Source organism: Mastigoproctus giganteus, chromosome 6 (assembly GCF_048544385.1).
Source record: "Mastigoproctus giganteus isolate SK-2022 chromosome 6, ASM4854438v1, whole genome shotgun sequence".
In the NCBI taxonomy this organism is placed as follows: Eukaryota; Metazoa; Arthropoda; class Arachnida; order Uropygi; family Thelyphonidae; genus Mastigoproctus; species Mastigoproctus giganteus.
In genome coordinates, this window is record NC_143580.1 from 162,375,505 (window position 1) to 162,392,786 (window position 17,282).

The window sequence follows — 17,282 nt, forward strand, 5'->3', positions numbered from 1 at the left end:
ATTTTCGAAGACTTCCTGTTGTGAATTCTTAAGACCACGGTGACTCAGTTGAACCCAACTATCATGTTATATGAGGGTTAGCTGTATATAAAAAAATATAAGGTTTCTATTTATTCAGTTCTAATGAGATTTTCAATAGCTTTCCAAATGCTTTTAAAATCCAAATATAAAATTTTCTGAACACCTGTACATTGGGAGCAAGTTGTAATGTGAATAGATGGTTGAACATGCACACTTAAAACTAAGAGACAAAAATTTCAGAAAAATAAAGAAAGATGTTAATGGTACTAGGTTGGCGACAGAATATGAAATGCAGCAGGCATTCGTAACCTTTGTACAGTCGTCTCCTTTTTAATTTTTGTTCTGCCATGGTCTTATTTTCCCCAATTCTGGTTTCTGAATTTATAAATGAGATTCATGGCGAAAAATATGATTTTGAGACAGATTTTTTTTTTTTTTTTTTTTTAAAGCCACATCCCATTACAACAGCCTGAAAACAAACAGGTGAAGCAACAAATAATAGATAAATAAAAGACAAATAATAAATAAATAAATACTGTAAATTATATAATGAGGGGAAAAAATAGTATTTTGGGAGGCCTTCTTGCCTCCCGGTACTACTTCAGGGTAGTTTCTAGGCCTGAATGCAATATTCCAAATGTGATCTAATCATCATCTTTGTAAGTAGAGGTTAATCCTTGTTAACCTCTATACAAAGTGGGTTAATGATTTTCTTCCTCCTCTGAAAAATACTACAGTGACCAACATGGGAATATTGCTAAAACTTAGGAAAAAGATAACTCTAAACTATGTGACAACCTTTATGAGCTGCAGTTAGGATTGAACTTGGCAAGGTGCAATTCTGATTTTATGTACCAAGCCAGTAATATTAAATGAAATTGGATTCCAGTGACTGAAATGCAACTCTTTTTTGGGCGTTCACAAGTGCTGATATGCCTTTGAAGAGGTAGTGCTTGTGAGTTTCTGGTTTTCCTTTATTGAATTACCTATTTATTGTAGAAGTGATGCTCGTCCTTTGGCTTTACAGGCGTCACTGCTGAAAGTGAGCATAGCTTTGTGTTATTCATTTTGAATATTAAGTGGCTTGGTACATAGAAGCTGAATTACATCTTGCTAAGTTTAACTGCACCAGAAATTTGCTAATTTTTTAGTATGGTTTAGTGTTTTCTTTTTTATGAGTCTTTCCCCTTAGAAAGGGTCCTTATAAATCATGGGCAGGACAGCTTGTGTCTTCCTAGCTGCCTGTTTACACTACAAGGAAAACATCATAATATCTGTGCAGCGTAAGCCCAAGTCTTAGTTTTGAATCACTTTTAGCTCTTCTTACCCCAGCTTATACATAAATCCAGGATTTTTTTTCTCAAAATGCATAACTCTACATTGAGAAGCATTAAACTTTAGTTGCCATTTTTTTGACCATATATGCAATTGATTCAAGTCCTTTTACACATCATGGCCTGGCTCCAATTGTTAACCACCCTTCCCATCTTCAAATCATTACCAAACTTTGACAGCTTTCCCAGGATACTCTTCAATATCACATGTGGAGATTCAAAACTAAGGCTGTGAGTAACCCTGTTTGTGGAGTTCAGGTATTGTTACTTGTGCTCCATTAGCCATTTATTCCACATCATCACCATGTTTGTTTTTGCATTAACTTAATAATAAATAACTGGCTATTTCTACGTACATTTTACTGCGTCCTACACACATGGGTCGGCACATTGTTATTTTCACTACGGGGCTATGCATTACAAAAAATACTGTTTCCTTTTTGACTACAGATAGGCTGCACATAGTTCGTCAACTTGGACATGGTAAATATTCTTACCTTTAATTCTAAATTCATATAATTTGTTCTGTGTCGGGTCAACAATCAATGTGCATTATGCAGTATTTTAAAAATCTTAATATATTACTAGTTTAGATAACTCAAATTATGTAACCTCTGAAATCTATTATATGTTATTTCACCCTAGGTTATTTGACCTTCATTTTGATTTCGTGTTAGTGCATATTGATCACAACAGAAACAGAGTACTTGCTGCTTTACTTTCAATTTTGGTTGACCCCCAGACGAAGTCACCTAGATTGTGGATATGCAGTGATACGTTTTCTGTATTATCCTATGCGTTTTCTATAAATCTAGGTATATATCTTAATATGATTATCTTACTATAATCTTCCCTTTAATTAATATTATAACTAGGGGGGCTTTTCTTGCTGCGCTCGCTTCTTTTAATAATAATAAAAAACAAAAATACAGAAACTTTTCAGTGTGTGTGTGCGTGCGTGTTCCTCAGCTATGAATACACAAATGCGTTACATATGGAAATCAAGAATGCTACCATGTGGTCATTCTAGAATCTAGATAAAGAAAGCGTGTGCATGAGGTTTATCTAACATGATCACACTAAAATAATCTTGTTTTTCAACAGTAAAGCAAGCTTCTGTTATGTATTTTAGTATTTGTTATGCATTGCCATGTAATCCGCATGCCTCTTCTCCCATTGGCTGAATAAATATCACTAGGAGGAAAATTATTTTAATGTATAGAAAGAAAATACAATACAAAAAAAAAAAAAAATATATATATATGTAAGAATGTTCATGTATTTTAAAATCTGAAAAAGGTAACGTTTGGCTTGTATATAGATGTGGTCAATCATTTGCATAATAACAGTGTGCAGTGCATAGAAAGAAAAGCAAAAATAGATGTTGCAATTCATGCTGCTGATGACATTATACATGCCAAAATGCCAAATGTTTATTTATTATTATTTTTTTATTATTTATTTATATATTTTTTGTTACAGAACATAATCATTTTCTGAGTTATGCTAATTATATAGACGTGTTTAGAAATGTTTCTTAACATGTGTGTAGGTGGGTGGGGGGGTATGTTTTTACTAACAATACCTGTTGTTGCGGAAGAACAACAAAAGGTAATGTTAGGGAAAATGGTGGGGTAGGGAAAAAAGAGGTTGTGATGCTTTAGAAATAGGCCATTTTCGATTGCTACTGATGCAGTAATTAAAATGATCTTAAGCTTATCTCATTGGGACATTTTATAATGAAAAGAAAATAATCAAATCAAAAGGAGCTAACTGTCAGTGCCAGTCGAAGGTGACTGTAGAGTCATATTCAAATGCTAAGCCACGTTAGACAGCTTCTTTTGAACGACCTGAAAGCATATGGCATTTCATCAAAAACTGACTGTCACTTAGTGTTGATAATACTCCTATTATGATAGCCCCAAAAACTGAAGTAGGAAGGTAATTATAAGAGGGGACTGAACAGTTACTGGTGACAGACTTTTCTCATAAGCTTATTAAATTGTTAGCTGAAAGGAGTGCTACATGCCTTCCTGTGAAGGTAGTTAAATATTTGTTGGAAATTAACTACTATCTAGAAAGCAGTGCCAAAAAAAGAAAGATGAATTTAAATAATTTCAACTGATTTTTTGAAAATTGAGTTACCATGGAATTGTTTTGACATTTCCTGGTACATTCCATTTTTTTTTTTTTGACTCTCAAGCATTGCAATGACAATATGAACAATAATGCTGGAAGTACAAAGGGTACTAGGAAAGTTTTGCAATACAGCTTTGTTTATTTAATTTTTTCAAAGTAATTTCCTCTATATTCAATACACCTCTCCCTCCTCCGAAACCAATCTTTAAACCAGTTCTGCCAAGTTTCACTAGGGAGTAAAGCACACTCGTTGTCCCAAGCCCGTAGAAGATCCTCATCACTGGAAAACCGCCTCCCTTTTAGCTTCATTTTCACATGTGGGAACAGTGCAAAGTCGCATGGAGCAAGGTCTGGACTGTAGGGAGGGTGCTCGAGAAGTTTGTCCTGTCGTGGTCAAATATTCGGTGCAGGCTTTGGCGCGGTGAGCTGCAGCATTATCGTGATGGAGGTACCAGGTGTCCATTCTTGACTTTGGCCGCAGGTTCTTCATAGATCCAATGACTTTAGGCAGGCATTGTTCAGTATACCACTTAGCTGTGACTGTCTTCTGCGTGTCCAGAACGACACGTTCCACAATTCCACTCGATTTGAAAAATACAGCTATCATTTTCTTCTTTACAGATCGGGATTTTCTGACAATTACGGGTGTGTCGTCATCATCAAAGACCCAAACTTTGTTTTGAGCCTTGGTCGGCAGATCGTAATAGTACAGCCAAGTCTCGTCACCTGTCACAATGTTGTTCACATACCGAGATTGTCCCTTATCAAACTTTTTTAACATCTCCCGGCACCAAGTCACACGTCGTGTCATCTGCTCTTCAGTCAGTTGATGCGGCACCCAGAGAGAACAAAGTTTCTTCACGTGCAAATGATCTTGCAGAATCGAACGAATTGCTGGTGCATTTAGGCCCAAAGTATCCTCTATCTGTTGGTAGGTCACTCGCCTGTTTTCGTCAAGCATTTTCCTCACAGCAGTAACGTTTTCCTCCGTAACTGACGTTTGTGGCCTTCCCGGCCTCTCAGAATCCTCCAGAGTGAAATTTCCCCTTTGGAATTCTCTATACCACCTGAATATCGTTGTACGATGTGGACAATCATCATCTAGTGCAAGAGTCATTTCTTCTAAGCACTGGTCTATGGTTAAACCACGCACGAAATTATACCGCAAAACTGTCCTTATCTCATTTTGTGACCACGATGCCATCGCAAGCACTTTACACTCTCACTACTAATGAATAACTGAGCCCATCGACTTGGCGCGGCGGATACTATGCACGCATGAACATGTCTCAACATGCAGCAACAAGCAGCTTCCTGTGATTCATTGTTGCGTCATTTGCAAAACTTTCCTTGGAGTGAATCTTGGAGTGAAAGATTTGTTATGATTAAGAAGGATAATAAAGAATTATACATTTTGTGTTCTGAAATGCGAGGGTAGTTTTTTAAAATATTTAGTCAATGTTGTGTTCTCTGGCACGCCAGAATAGTTTTTTTAAAAGATTTAGCCAATTTTGCCACTAGGATATGGGCTATGTTAGGATAGCTAAGAGTAAGAACAGGTGCATGTACACCAATGCTTGGATTATATTAAATTCTGTTTCATGTGGTATGAGTGGTGCAGAGGGCTGAGAGAGAAATATCAGATGTTTTTGGAGAAAAGTTTTTTGAAGAAAACTGCATGAATTGCAGTTTTCTTCTTTAAGGAAGGTCAGATATGTGACCTCAACGGATTATTAAGAAATTGCTTCCAGATTCATCTGTTACACAGATGAATCTGCAGGAGAGCTGCAGATTCATCTGTGTAACAGATGTATACACATTTGGAAAGATTATTTCAAAAAAAGGAGAGTACTGACTTAAAAATCAGGTAGGTTTATTCTGTGATTAAATGCTGAATCTGTATGAAAATGTTCTTTTTGTACATATAGTTTTTGTTTGTATATTTCCACCCGCTTTCCCACATATTAATATATTTCTTTAATCTACTATTTTCTCATAAAGATGCTGCCACCTACAACCAACATAAAAGATGCATATTCAGTAGGCCAAGATGAGGAACAGAAGTTTATTCAGAATTTAAGTCTTTTCCTTTGTACCTTTTTGAAAGAACATGGGAATCTCATTGAAAAAAGGACAGAACTACATGAAAATTTGCTTGCAGTAAGTATACTACTTAATAGTAAATTCAGTATTTAATAACATAAATTAGACATCACCATTTAGTAGTAGTGGCAAGTGATGCAAGAAAGGAATCTTATACCGCATTGGGAGGCACACACACACACACACACACACACACACACACACACACACACACACACACACACACACACACACACACACACACACACACACACACACTCTTTCCATTCCATTTTACCTGTCTAACTATGCCCTCTAACTTTTTGTTTGGTTCTTCTTTAAATTTATTTGAACTGCTCTTTTCCCCAACACCGATTTTCTACAGCCATCCTTCAGTTTGAATTTGTCTCCTCGTATGTGTAGTCTGAGAGAAAGAGGAAAGATTCCATGATTGTTGAGCGTACTCAATCCATTCAAAGCCTTAAGCACCTCAATCAGATACCATCGCAGGTGCCTAGGCCAGAGAAACAGGATTTTTCTTTTCTCACTAATCTCATTGCTCTTCTCTGCACCTGTTCCAACAGTCCACATTTTTCTAAAATGAGGCATCCTGACCTGTATGTGGTACCCAGACATGGCTTAAATTGCCCTGTTTGATGGGATGGTCACCTCCTTTTCCCTGCTGGCAAAATTCATGTATATCATTGAAAAAACCAACTCATATCATTAGTGCTGACAGACTGAATGAACTGTCCTGTCAAAGACCTTGCCTGAATGCACAATTATCCCCAGGCCGTTTCATTGTCCACCATGCACAGCTATGTTATTCTGGAATTACCACTACCCACATGCTGTAACTTGTGTTTGGCAATGTAAAAATTCAGTTACCATTTCTCAGCTAATTTGTCTATTATTTTTAATTTTTGTTGCAGTAGCGTACTCTGATTACTACCCTAACCACCCTGCCAACCTTTGTATTTTCTGCAAACGTAGACATTAAGCTTGATAAGCATATCAAGCTTCAAGCCTTCATCATTAAATATAGAAAACAACAATAGGTCCAGCATTGAACCCTGGAGGAAGTCCCTAATAACAATAGTCCAAGAAAAGCAGTGTCCTTTGATATCCACTCTTTGTCTTCTTCCTAGCAGTACTTGTTTGAATTTTCTTCCACCTGCTGTTGTGGAAGTGTGTATTTTGAATAAATTCATAGTAGGATTACACTGATTTTTAGAAGTGATGAGCACATTAAAATTAAGCTTCTTCTTCTTCTTTTTTTTGTTGTAATTACAGGCTGGCCTCGATTAATGCGATTAATTCGTCCCGCGACTGTATCGCACAAAATGGAAATGCGTAATTGAATATAATAATCAATAGGAAAAATTATAATTGGTCTTTGGCCTTCTCGATTGTCCATAAAGAATTTTTAAAATACGTTTTAAATATCTTTCTAACTGTATACAATGTAAAAGATAATGAAAATAATTATGGAATTAAATGTTTATTGCATAAAATAGTGGTTCCCAAACTGTGCACCGCAGAATATTTTAAATTTTCGAGGGAAACACAGCGATACTCGACATCAGTCGGACACTACGCGAACTACTAGCTCGAGGTAGTTCACAGTTTCAACATTTCTTATTAAGTTGTTTGGCCCTAGCTACTAAATGGAACTGTTAGGTATTTCTTTTGGTCTGGGTGCATCGTGAAAAAATTACTGGGACACTAAGGGCGCCGTGAACTGAAAAAGTTTGGGAACCTCTGACATAAAATACACAATGAAGAAATGACTGTTGTGGAAATATTTGAAAATTGTTGACTTTCTCTTTTCATCAATCAATTTCCGATAGCCGAGAACAGTCTTCTCTGGGCCCTGGCGAAATAAATATCGCAGAGAACCTCAAACAAAAGGTGTGAGGTTCTCTGTGATACGAAAGATTTCATCTAGTTCTTTTACTGTTATCTCCTTTGCGGTAACATTTTCATCTGGTTCATTTAAAATTTTGAATTTTTAAATGCAAGTCTGCATTGACTTTATTAGTGGGAGACAAACAAATATCACGTCTTCTTCTGATAGTTGATGGATGGAACACACCATAGCAGCAGGTAGCAGGCAAAAGTTTGTTTATTGCCAATCCGACGCCTGGTAAGCTTAACGCTCGATTCAGATCTTTTTCAACTATCGCATTAAAAAAAAAAAAAAAAGATCGCGTTAACTGGAAATTTGCATCGTGTAAAGTGAAAAGCGGTATAATTTTTCAAATAGCAGTAACTGAAAAACGCTTTAATTGAACTCGCATTATACGAGGCCTAGCTGTATTGATAAATATAAATCAGTATTTAACACATTTTACATGAAATTCTATATTTCCAAGCAGATGACTTCCCTATGATTGCACAAGGTGAGTTGATTAACATAATTATCTGTGGCTAGTATTAGAACTAATTAACCATAGCTGACAATATTCCTTACAGGAAATTGAGAGTAAAATAATTAAAAAAGTAATTGGTGTAATTTATAGTTGAATCCTCGTGCTGTTTTTCTATCATTTCAGGCCCCCCCCCCCCACCTTCAGATATATATTGCATGCTTATTGTTAAATCTTTACAATTTTTCGAGTTTTCCTGTTTTCAGTAAAATCCTTTCTTCCAGTCTCCCACCAAGTTTGCTGCTTTGTTGGTCTTCATCTTCCTTGTGTTCCCTCTAGTAGCACTTCTCTCATCTTATTCACTGTGTCTGTATGCAGTTCTTGCTTTTTGTGGCAAGACCATCTCTCTACTAGCCTGCATTTTCTTTTTTCTTCATTTTTATCTGGTATACTCATTCCTCACTCTGTTTCTCCACACATTCATCTCAGCATTCTTGTCTGCTACTTGTAACCTCTGCTGTCTCCCTGATGGCCAACAGCCTGCTCCATACATCATTTCTGGTCTAATCACTAATTGCAGAGCACCTCCACTTGACCCACCCTGCACTAATTCTACTTGTTGCATACTCCTCATTCTCTCCACCACTGACCCTAGATACCATATTTTATTCTCTGTTACATATTGATTATCTTATTAGCATTAGTAGAGGCATATGATGCAAGAAAGCAAGCTTATTCAGCATCAGCCAAAAAAAAAAAAAAAAAACACCACTCCCATTTCACCCCTCCATTCGTTCGAAATACCTGTCCAGCTGAGCCTTAAATTTGTGTAGGCTATCAACTTCAACAACAAGTGATGGAAGTCTGTTCCACCAACCAACCAACTACCCGCTGGTTAAAGACAAATTTCCGCACATCTATCCTACATCTGTCTTTCCTCAATTTGAATTTATGCCCTCTCAGATGATTATTATGAGCAAGAGGAAGAATCCCATCGGCTTTGAGCATGCTCAAACCATTCAAGGCTTTATACACCTCTATCAGATCACCTCGCCGGTGCCTAGTCTCCAGACACTGTAATTTGCAAAACTTAAGCCTTTCTTCGTAAGAGCAACCCTTTGTTCCATTCACTAATCTTGTTGCCCTTCTCTGTACTCGTTCCAGTAGCTCTACATCCTTCTTGAAATGAGGCCTCCAGACCTGTATACAGTACTCTAGGTGTGGCCTGACCATTGCCTTATACAATGGAATAATCACCTCCTTATCCCTGCTGGAAAAATTCCTGTATATCATTGACAATACTCCATGAGCTACTCTTGCAGCTCGTCTGCACTGCTCAGAGAACTTCATTATCTCCCTGCACAATTACCCCCAGGTCCTTTTCATTCTCTACCACTGTCAGTGTAGTACCGCGGAGTTGATACGTTGCTCTGGGGTTACTGTTTCCTATATGTATTACTTTACATTTGTCAATGTTAAACTTCATTTGCCATCTCTCAGCCCATCTGCTCAACCTTTCCAGATCCTGTTGCAGCAGCATAGCATCAGTAGTGTCCTTAACAACCATGCCAACCTTTGTATCGTCTGCAAACTTGGACATTAAGCTTGATATACCATCATCATTATCATTTATAAATACAGAAAACAACGGAACCAACACTGAACCCCAAGGAACTCCACTAATAACATTAGTCCACGTTGAGTGGGGCGCCTGTTTTCGATTCTGCTAGGGAGAGTGTTTTATCTCGCCTCAACCGTATTCAACGTTCAGCTCTTAGAACAGCATTAGGTGCGTTCAGAACATTTCCAGTGCAAAGTTTATATATTGAAGCCCATGAACCTCCTCTAAATATCAGGAGAAAGATGTTGCTGTTGAACTATGCAATCAAGATCCAAAACCAGGTGACCCATCCTAATTGGTCAATACTTTATAATCCGCTGTCTATGACCCTGTATAGAAACAAACCACAGACAGTTCGGCCTGCTGGTATTAGAGTAAAACATCTAGCAGAAGATTGGGACATACACTTCAATAAAATCTGGCAAGATCCTATAGATCCTGACCCTCCATGTTCGGTCATCATGCCATGTTGTGATGATTATTTCCACCAGTGGGGAAAACACTCTCTATCAGAATTTACCATCCAACAGCTACACATTGAACATACAAAACATTATCCCGACTTCGCTAAAATATATACAGATGGATCGAAGTCTGAGAGTGGATCTGGTGCAGCAGTGGTACTCCCTAATAACATCATTTCTCTATCTCTTCCAACAGAGTGTTAGTAGCTACACGACAGAATTATATGCCATAAAACTTGCATTAGAAAATGTCTTCCATATGTCAATTCAAAAGAGCATAATATACACAGATTCGCAACGTTTCGTATTAGTATTTCAAAACAACCCCCCACCTACTCACCTGTTATTAAAGCTCATCAAAACACAGTTGATCCGTCTCAGAGAACATCAGCAAAAGGTTGTCTTCTGCTGGATCCCAGGCCATATCCATCCAGCTCAGCCACAACGAATTCCATAGTACCAGTCACAGATTATAAAATGAATATACAAAGAACATGTAGAGATCAATGGACTCTTCAGTGGCAAATGCAATTCCATAATAAACTACTCCAAATAAAATCCTTACCAAAATTATGGCTTCTAGCTCTATAGCAAACAGACAAGAAGAAGTAATTCTAGCCCGAGCCAGAATCGGCCATACTCTTTTAACCCATCTGTTTCTTTTATCAGGAAATGATCCTCCCCAGTGTAGTCATTGCCAGACACCACTCACAGTCAAACACATACTTTTGGACTGTACTCTATATAATAATGCTCGACTAATGTCTTTCGATTCTCTGTCAAATTTAAAGGAACCTTTGTCACTCAGCCATATCATAGGCAAAAATTCAAATCTCACAGAATTCTTCTCCTTCCTAAAACGAATAGGATTGTATAACCGTTTTTAACTGCCTCTAAATCAACAAACACAGGCAGTATGCACCACCTCCATAAGTGCAATGTGGCCTAAGTAGCCATTGCACTTTAAACCCCAACTACAACAACCACGTTGAGCAGTGTCCATTGATTACCACTCTCTGTCTTCTGCCACTCAACAATCCCTTTATCCATAGCAGCAATTTGCCTCCAATGTCACACTGCTCCAATTTGTGCAGCAGTCTTCCATGTGCAACAGTATCAAAAGCCTTTCTAAGATCCAAATATATAATATCAAAGTTATTCCCTGCATCCAGTTCTTTTGTGACTACATCATAGTATCCAATCAAATTCGTCAGGCAAGACCTTCCCTTAACAAAACCATGCTGTGTCTGAGCTATAACTGAATTCTTGTCTAGATGATCCTGCAGTGCTTCTTTAACCAGTGCCTCCATTAATTTTCCTGGAACAGAAGTTAAACTAACAGGTCCATAATTACTTGTGTTAGCCTTTGATCCTCCTTTGTGAATTGGGGTCACATTTGCACATCTTCAGTCTATAGGAACCTCCCCTGAGTCCAAAGAAGCTCTCATAATTATGGCTAGGGGTTTGCTTAATTCCTTTGCTGCCTCCTTAATATAACTGGATAGATCCCATCCACACCGGGAGCCTTTTTTATGTTTATCCTCAACAATTTCTCCTCCACTTTCCTCTCAGTTATTACAAAATCATCTAGCTCACTACCAATGTTTACTTCACCTACGACATTCCCCTTCCTGAATACCTCCTCATGTGTGAATGTAAATGCAAAATACTCATTTAGTTTTTTGGCCACCTAAGCAGGATCCTCAACTGTTGAACCATCAATATCCAGTGGACCAATCTGATTTATCCCTTTCCTTCTTGAGTTTAAATAGGCAAAGAACTCTTTTCTGTTTTTCTTTGCATCCTTTGCCAAGGATTTTTACTAATCTGCCTGATTTCCTTTGTGACTTGGTTACAGACCAATTTATATCTATCATAGGCTTCTATGTCACCCATTAATTTGTATGTATCCCATGCATTTTTATTCTCTGCCATATGTCTCATTAGTTCATCTGACATCCATTTAGGCCTGAACCTCGAACAATATTTCTTAGTTGGTATGTAAAGCTTGGTAGCTTCCAAGATAAGTTCTTTGAATGCTTCCCATTTTGAATTTGCTGTTGCTAACATCAGTTGGTCCCACTGTATAGAATTTAAATACTGTCTCAGACCATCATAGTCACCTTTACGAAAGCAAAAACCCTTCCCTTTACCTCTGATGGTAGTTACCTCCTTGAGTAAATCCCACTTCAGCACACTGATCACTGCCACCTAGTGGTTCCTGTATCTGCAGATTCTTAATTTTTTTTTTTTTTTTTATGAAACCCACAAACACAAAAGGTATCAAAACCTATAGTACTTAGTACTGTGCATGGGTTGAAGGAGAAGTATGGGGGGAGGGGGGGATGCCGGAAACTTTGCTCTAGAGACTAAAAACGAGTTTCACCACTTCAAGCCTCCAATAAGGAAAGTGGTGGTATTTCACCGGTTGACGAAAGTCATCTACCACCTTGACTGCATGAAGAATCACTACTGATAATTAGATCAAGAGTATTGCTCCCTCTAGTTGCCTACCGAACGTGCTGATGTAGAAAACAATCATCCAATAAATCCACAAAAGCCTTGCTAGTGTGTGTGTGTGTGTGTGTGTGTGTGTGTGTGTGTGTGTGTGTGTGTGTGTGTGTGTGTGTGTCCAACCCACAAATTCCAGTCAATATGTGGGAAATTAAAATCCCCCATTAGAAGACTATCTGATTTACTGGCCCACTCTATTTCCCTGTACAGTATCTTATTATACTCATCAGAGTCATTAGCCCTATAGCACACTCCTTCTCTCAAGTTTGACCCCTCGACGTGGGCACCTGTACGTGGTGAGGGGACCTCCCAGTGATGCTGCTGGACTTCCAGACTAGCATCACTGAGATCCAATGCCCACAGCCCAGGTTCCAGGCTTACATCAATGGAATCCGGCGTGTTTGCCATGTGCTGCGACCCGTGGAAATTCGGAAAAAGGGGGATCCTGGTGGTTGAGGGGCCCAGCTTCAATACACCACTTTGGCCCCTGCTTCGACAAGACTGGTGTTCCTGGAAGGCCCAGCTAGGATCAATCGAAACCATGTCAATGCCACGCCCCTACCCTCATGGTCCGAGGGACAGGATTCAGGCTGGCGGCGGTGTGGGTATGGTGTCTGGGTAGCCCTGGCATTCCACTCCCGAGCGCATTTATTGCATGCCGGGTAGTGGGCGTCCCTTTGGGCTCCGTGTTGGGTGGGGAGCCCAGGCACTGAACAATTTAAAAACTATATGAATCCTGATAAACGTACTTCTTCAGGGACCCCAACCCGGTCCCTATCTGAAAATACAGACGGAGAGGCAGATAGCATTATTGCTACAAAGAGGCAGCGAACAGAAATATCATCAGGGCCTGTTCCAAGATTTTTAATTATTCATTCTACCACAGAAAAACCGATTGGCAAAATGTCGCCCTTCTTCATACAGAAAGGGTTAGATGGGTTAGCAGGGTCACCCAAATCAGTTAAGAGGCTCCGTTCTGGAGACCTCTTAATTGAAACCAAAACTGACAGGGAGTCTGAGCAGCTACTCCGTGCAACATCAATCGGAGGAGTACCCATAACAGTGACACCACATAGAACACTCAATTCATCGAGAGGTGTCATTTCGGAATGGGACCTTCTCGACATAACCGAGGAGGAAATCTGTTTAGAATTGAAACCACAGGGAGTTACTGCCGTTAAGAGAATTAATGCGCGTAGGGATGGGAAGCTTGTTAAATCCAAGAGCATTATCCTGACTTTTAACTCGCCCAAACCTCCTGATGAGATTAAAGCTGGCTACATCAACTGCTCAGTGCGTCCATATGTTCCGAACCCTTTACGGTTTTTTAAATGCCAGAAGTATGGACATTCTCAAATGGCCTGCCGTGGAGTCCTTGCATGCGCTCGATGTGGTGCAAAGGACCACGAAACAACAGCATGTTCAGCCGCAAAACCCACCTGCATTAACTGTGAGAAAGAACACCCAGCCTACTCGCGAGCATGCCAGAGGTGGAAAGAAGAAAAAGAAATTCAATGGCTGAAGGCAGAGCTAAATATATCATACCAGGAGGCAAGGAAATCGGTGAAACCCTTGAATACCAACAAACCTACCTACGCCCAGAAGGTAGCAGGGAGATGTTCCATTGGAACTCAGACGGACATGAACATTCCTCCAAAAGAATCATTCACTCCCGTCGCACGTTATCTCTTAAGTCCTCAAAAACCTGCAGAGAAAGACCAATCAGCTGCTACTCCTATATCGATGCCTCCTATTGCTCCACAAGTAACAAAAGCAATTGCGAAAGAAAAGAATAAGAAAGGTGAAATACCCCCTAGTACCCAAGAAAACATGGATGTCGAGCAGAAGGAGGTACACGAAGATTCAGTTTTGGAGCTCTTTGCTGAGGAGGAAATGGACACTGGTCAGCGTCCATACTTCCCCAGGAAAGATAAAGCCAGAACTGAAAAAGGTAAGCCCTCAGCACCTCTGAAGCCGCCTGATGGACCCACCAAGCCAAAATAATGGCTAAATTCCTACAATGGAATTGTTGTGGATTCCGGCGAAATACTGATAACATCAAGACCCTCCTGCAAAAGCACGAGCCAGTTTGCTTTTGCTTGCAGGAGACTTATCTAAAGGCAAATGATAACCCCACCATGCATAATATAACACTTTTTCGTAAGGACAGAATTGCGGATGGTCCTGCTCATGGAGGAGTAGCTATCCTTGTGGGGAACCAGACCCCAGTTCAGCCCTTGCTAATTACAACTAGCATTGAGGCTGTTGCAATTTGCCTTACAGTGGGATCTTTATTAACGGTCTGCTCAATTTATTTGCCACCTGGGACTGACATCTCCCAAAAAGACCTTGATGATCTTGTAACGCAGTTGCCTCCCCCTTTCTTACTTCTCGGGAATTTTAATGGACAATACCCTGTGGGGGTAGTGCTAACATCAACGGAAGGGGACGAGTCATGGAGCGAATGCTAAAAGACAGTGACCTTTCCCTTCTAAATACTGGAACAAACACCTTCTTCCACATGCCTACCCGTACTTTTTCTGCCATTTATCTCTCTATCTGCTCCCCTTCTCTACTCCCTTCACTCACTTGGGAAGTGGAGGAGAACTCATATGGAAGTGATCACTTCCCTGTGATAACCTCGCTATACAGTGCGAGACCTTGTCTTCCTTTCAGGTTACTACGGTGGAAGATTGATCAGGCTGACTGGTATGCCTTCCAACATCAGGCAAATTTTGACCTAAGTATAGTCAGTCAGGAGCCTATCAATGATGCAGTAACGTACACCGCAGAAATTATCATCCAAGCAGCTTCAAATGCTGTTCCAAAAACATATGCCCGGTTTCAACCATTTCCCAAACCTTGGTGGAATTCACAATGCACAACAGCAAAAAAGTCTCAAAACAAAGCGTGGGGGATATTTCGCCGATATCCTACCACGAAAAATCTTATAGCCTTTAAACGCGCACGAGCCAAAGCACGCTACATCCGTCGTCAGAGTCAAAAGGAATCGTGGATCCGTTTTACTTCATCAATTACTCAGTCCACTAGTACTAAGGTGGTCTGGGAAAAAATCCGGAAAATGAAGGGTAAATACACAGCACATCCCTCATCGGTCCTTGAATATAATGGATGTACTATTGCAGACTCTACTGCAATAGCCAATGCTCTTGGGGAAACATTTTCTAACATCTCTGCAACATCATCTTACTCCTCAGAGTTTCTGGTCTTAAAGCGCAACACTGAAAATCAGGCCCATAAGTTCACATCGAAGGGTTCCCACCCATATAATGGACCATTTACTATCCGTGAGCTGAAAACACCTTTCCCGTACAAAGGCTACCGCTGTTAGACCAGACAACATCCATTATGAAATGATCAAACATCTTTCACCAGAATCCATGGACTGTTTGCTTTTCCTGTATAACAGAATCTTCCTTGAAGAGCACTTTCCGGATACCTGGCGCAAGGCAACTATTCTTGCTTTTGCTAAGCCGGGAATGGATCATAAATGTCCAAAAAACTATCGTCCTATTGCTCTGACCAGCTGTCTGTGCAAAATATTGGAGAGAATGGTCAATGCTCATCTCTTATGGTATTTAGAATCGAACGACCTTCTTTCCCTCTTTCGGTGTGGCTTCCGAAGAAACAGGTCCACACTGGACCACTTAATTAGACTGGAAACATCAATCCAAGATGCTTTCCTAAAAAGAGAACACTTGGTGTCCATCTTCTTTGACATGGAAATAGCGTACGACACAACTTGGAGATTTGGTATTTTAAAAGACCTTTACAACCTCTGTCTGAGAGGCCACCTTCCCATTTTTATTAAAAAATTTTTATCCTGCCGTTATTTCCAAGTTCGTGTAGGATCCTCCCTTTCGCGGCCTTTTTTGCCAAGAGGAGGGGGTACCACAAGGATCTGTCTTAAGTGTTACACTTTTTGCCATTAAAATAAATTCTATTTCTGAACAACTTCCTCCAACTATAAACAGTGCACTCTATGTCAATGACTTCAGCATATTCTCTCAATCATGCAATATGAGGGTTATTGAGAGACAACTGCAACAAGCTATTGACCGTGTTAACACCTGGGCCACGGCCAATGGTTTCAGGTTCTCACCGGAGAAGACAGTTTGCGTCCATTTTTGTCGCAAACGTAACCTCCACCCCTAGCCTGAATAATGACTTGGACAAAGCACCATTCCAGTTGTATCAGAGGCGAAATTCCTGGGACTCATTTTTGACAAAAAGTTGACATTTGTTCAACACATTCGTCAACTACGTACAAAGTGTACGAGAGGGCTTAACATCCTCCGCTCTTTCTCTTCTACCTCTTGGGGTGCAGACCGATGCACTCTACTACGTCTATACCGTGCACTTGTACGCTCAAAATTAGATTGAGTCTCAGGTGTATGCATCTGCCAGAAATAGCGCTGTTCATTGGCTTGACCCCATCCATCACCAAGCCATTCGTATCGCTACTGGTGCATTCAGAACATCACCTGTCCAAAGTCTGTATGTCGAAGCAAATGAACCATCCTTGTCGCTTCGACGAATGCAGTTGTCTCTACAATATGCCTTCAAGCTGAAGTCCCTGCCGGACCATCGCACGTGGACATCCGTTTTCGAGCCACGATGGGAAAATCTTTATAACACACGACAGACCGCCAATCGCCCATTCGGCATTCGTGTTCAAGAGCTACTCAATGAGCTTAACAACTCGGTAGACAAGGTT

At 39.9% G+C, this 17,282-nt stretch overlaps 1 protein-coding gene across 2 annotated transcripts in view; it reads left to right on the plus strand.

Moving 5' to 3' along the window:
• Positions 1–17,282, plus strand: part of emb (exportin-1 emb) — a 457,135-nt gene that overhangs the window by 197,244 nt on the left and 242,609 nt on the right. For both annotated transcript variants that reach the window (XM_090376567.1, XM_090376568.1), the window contains one exon: positions 5,496–5,654. In XM_090376567.1, coding sequence (XP_090232693.1) covers positions 5,496–5,654 — 159 coding nt within the window. The remainder of the gene's footprint in view (positions 1–5,495; positions 5,655–17,282) is intronic.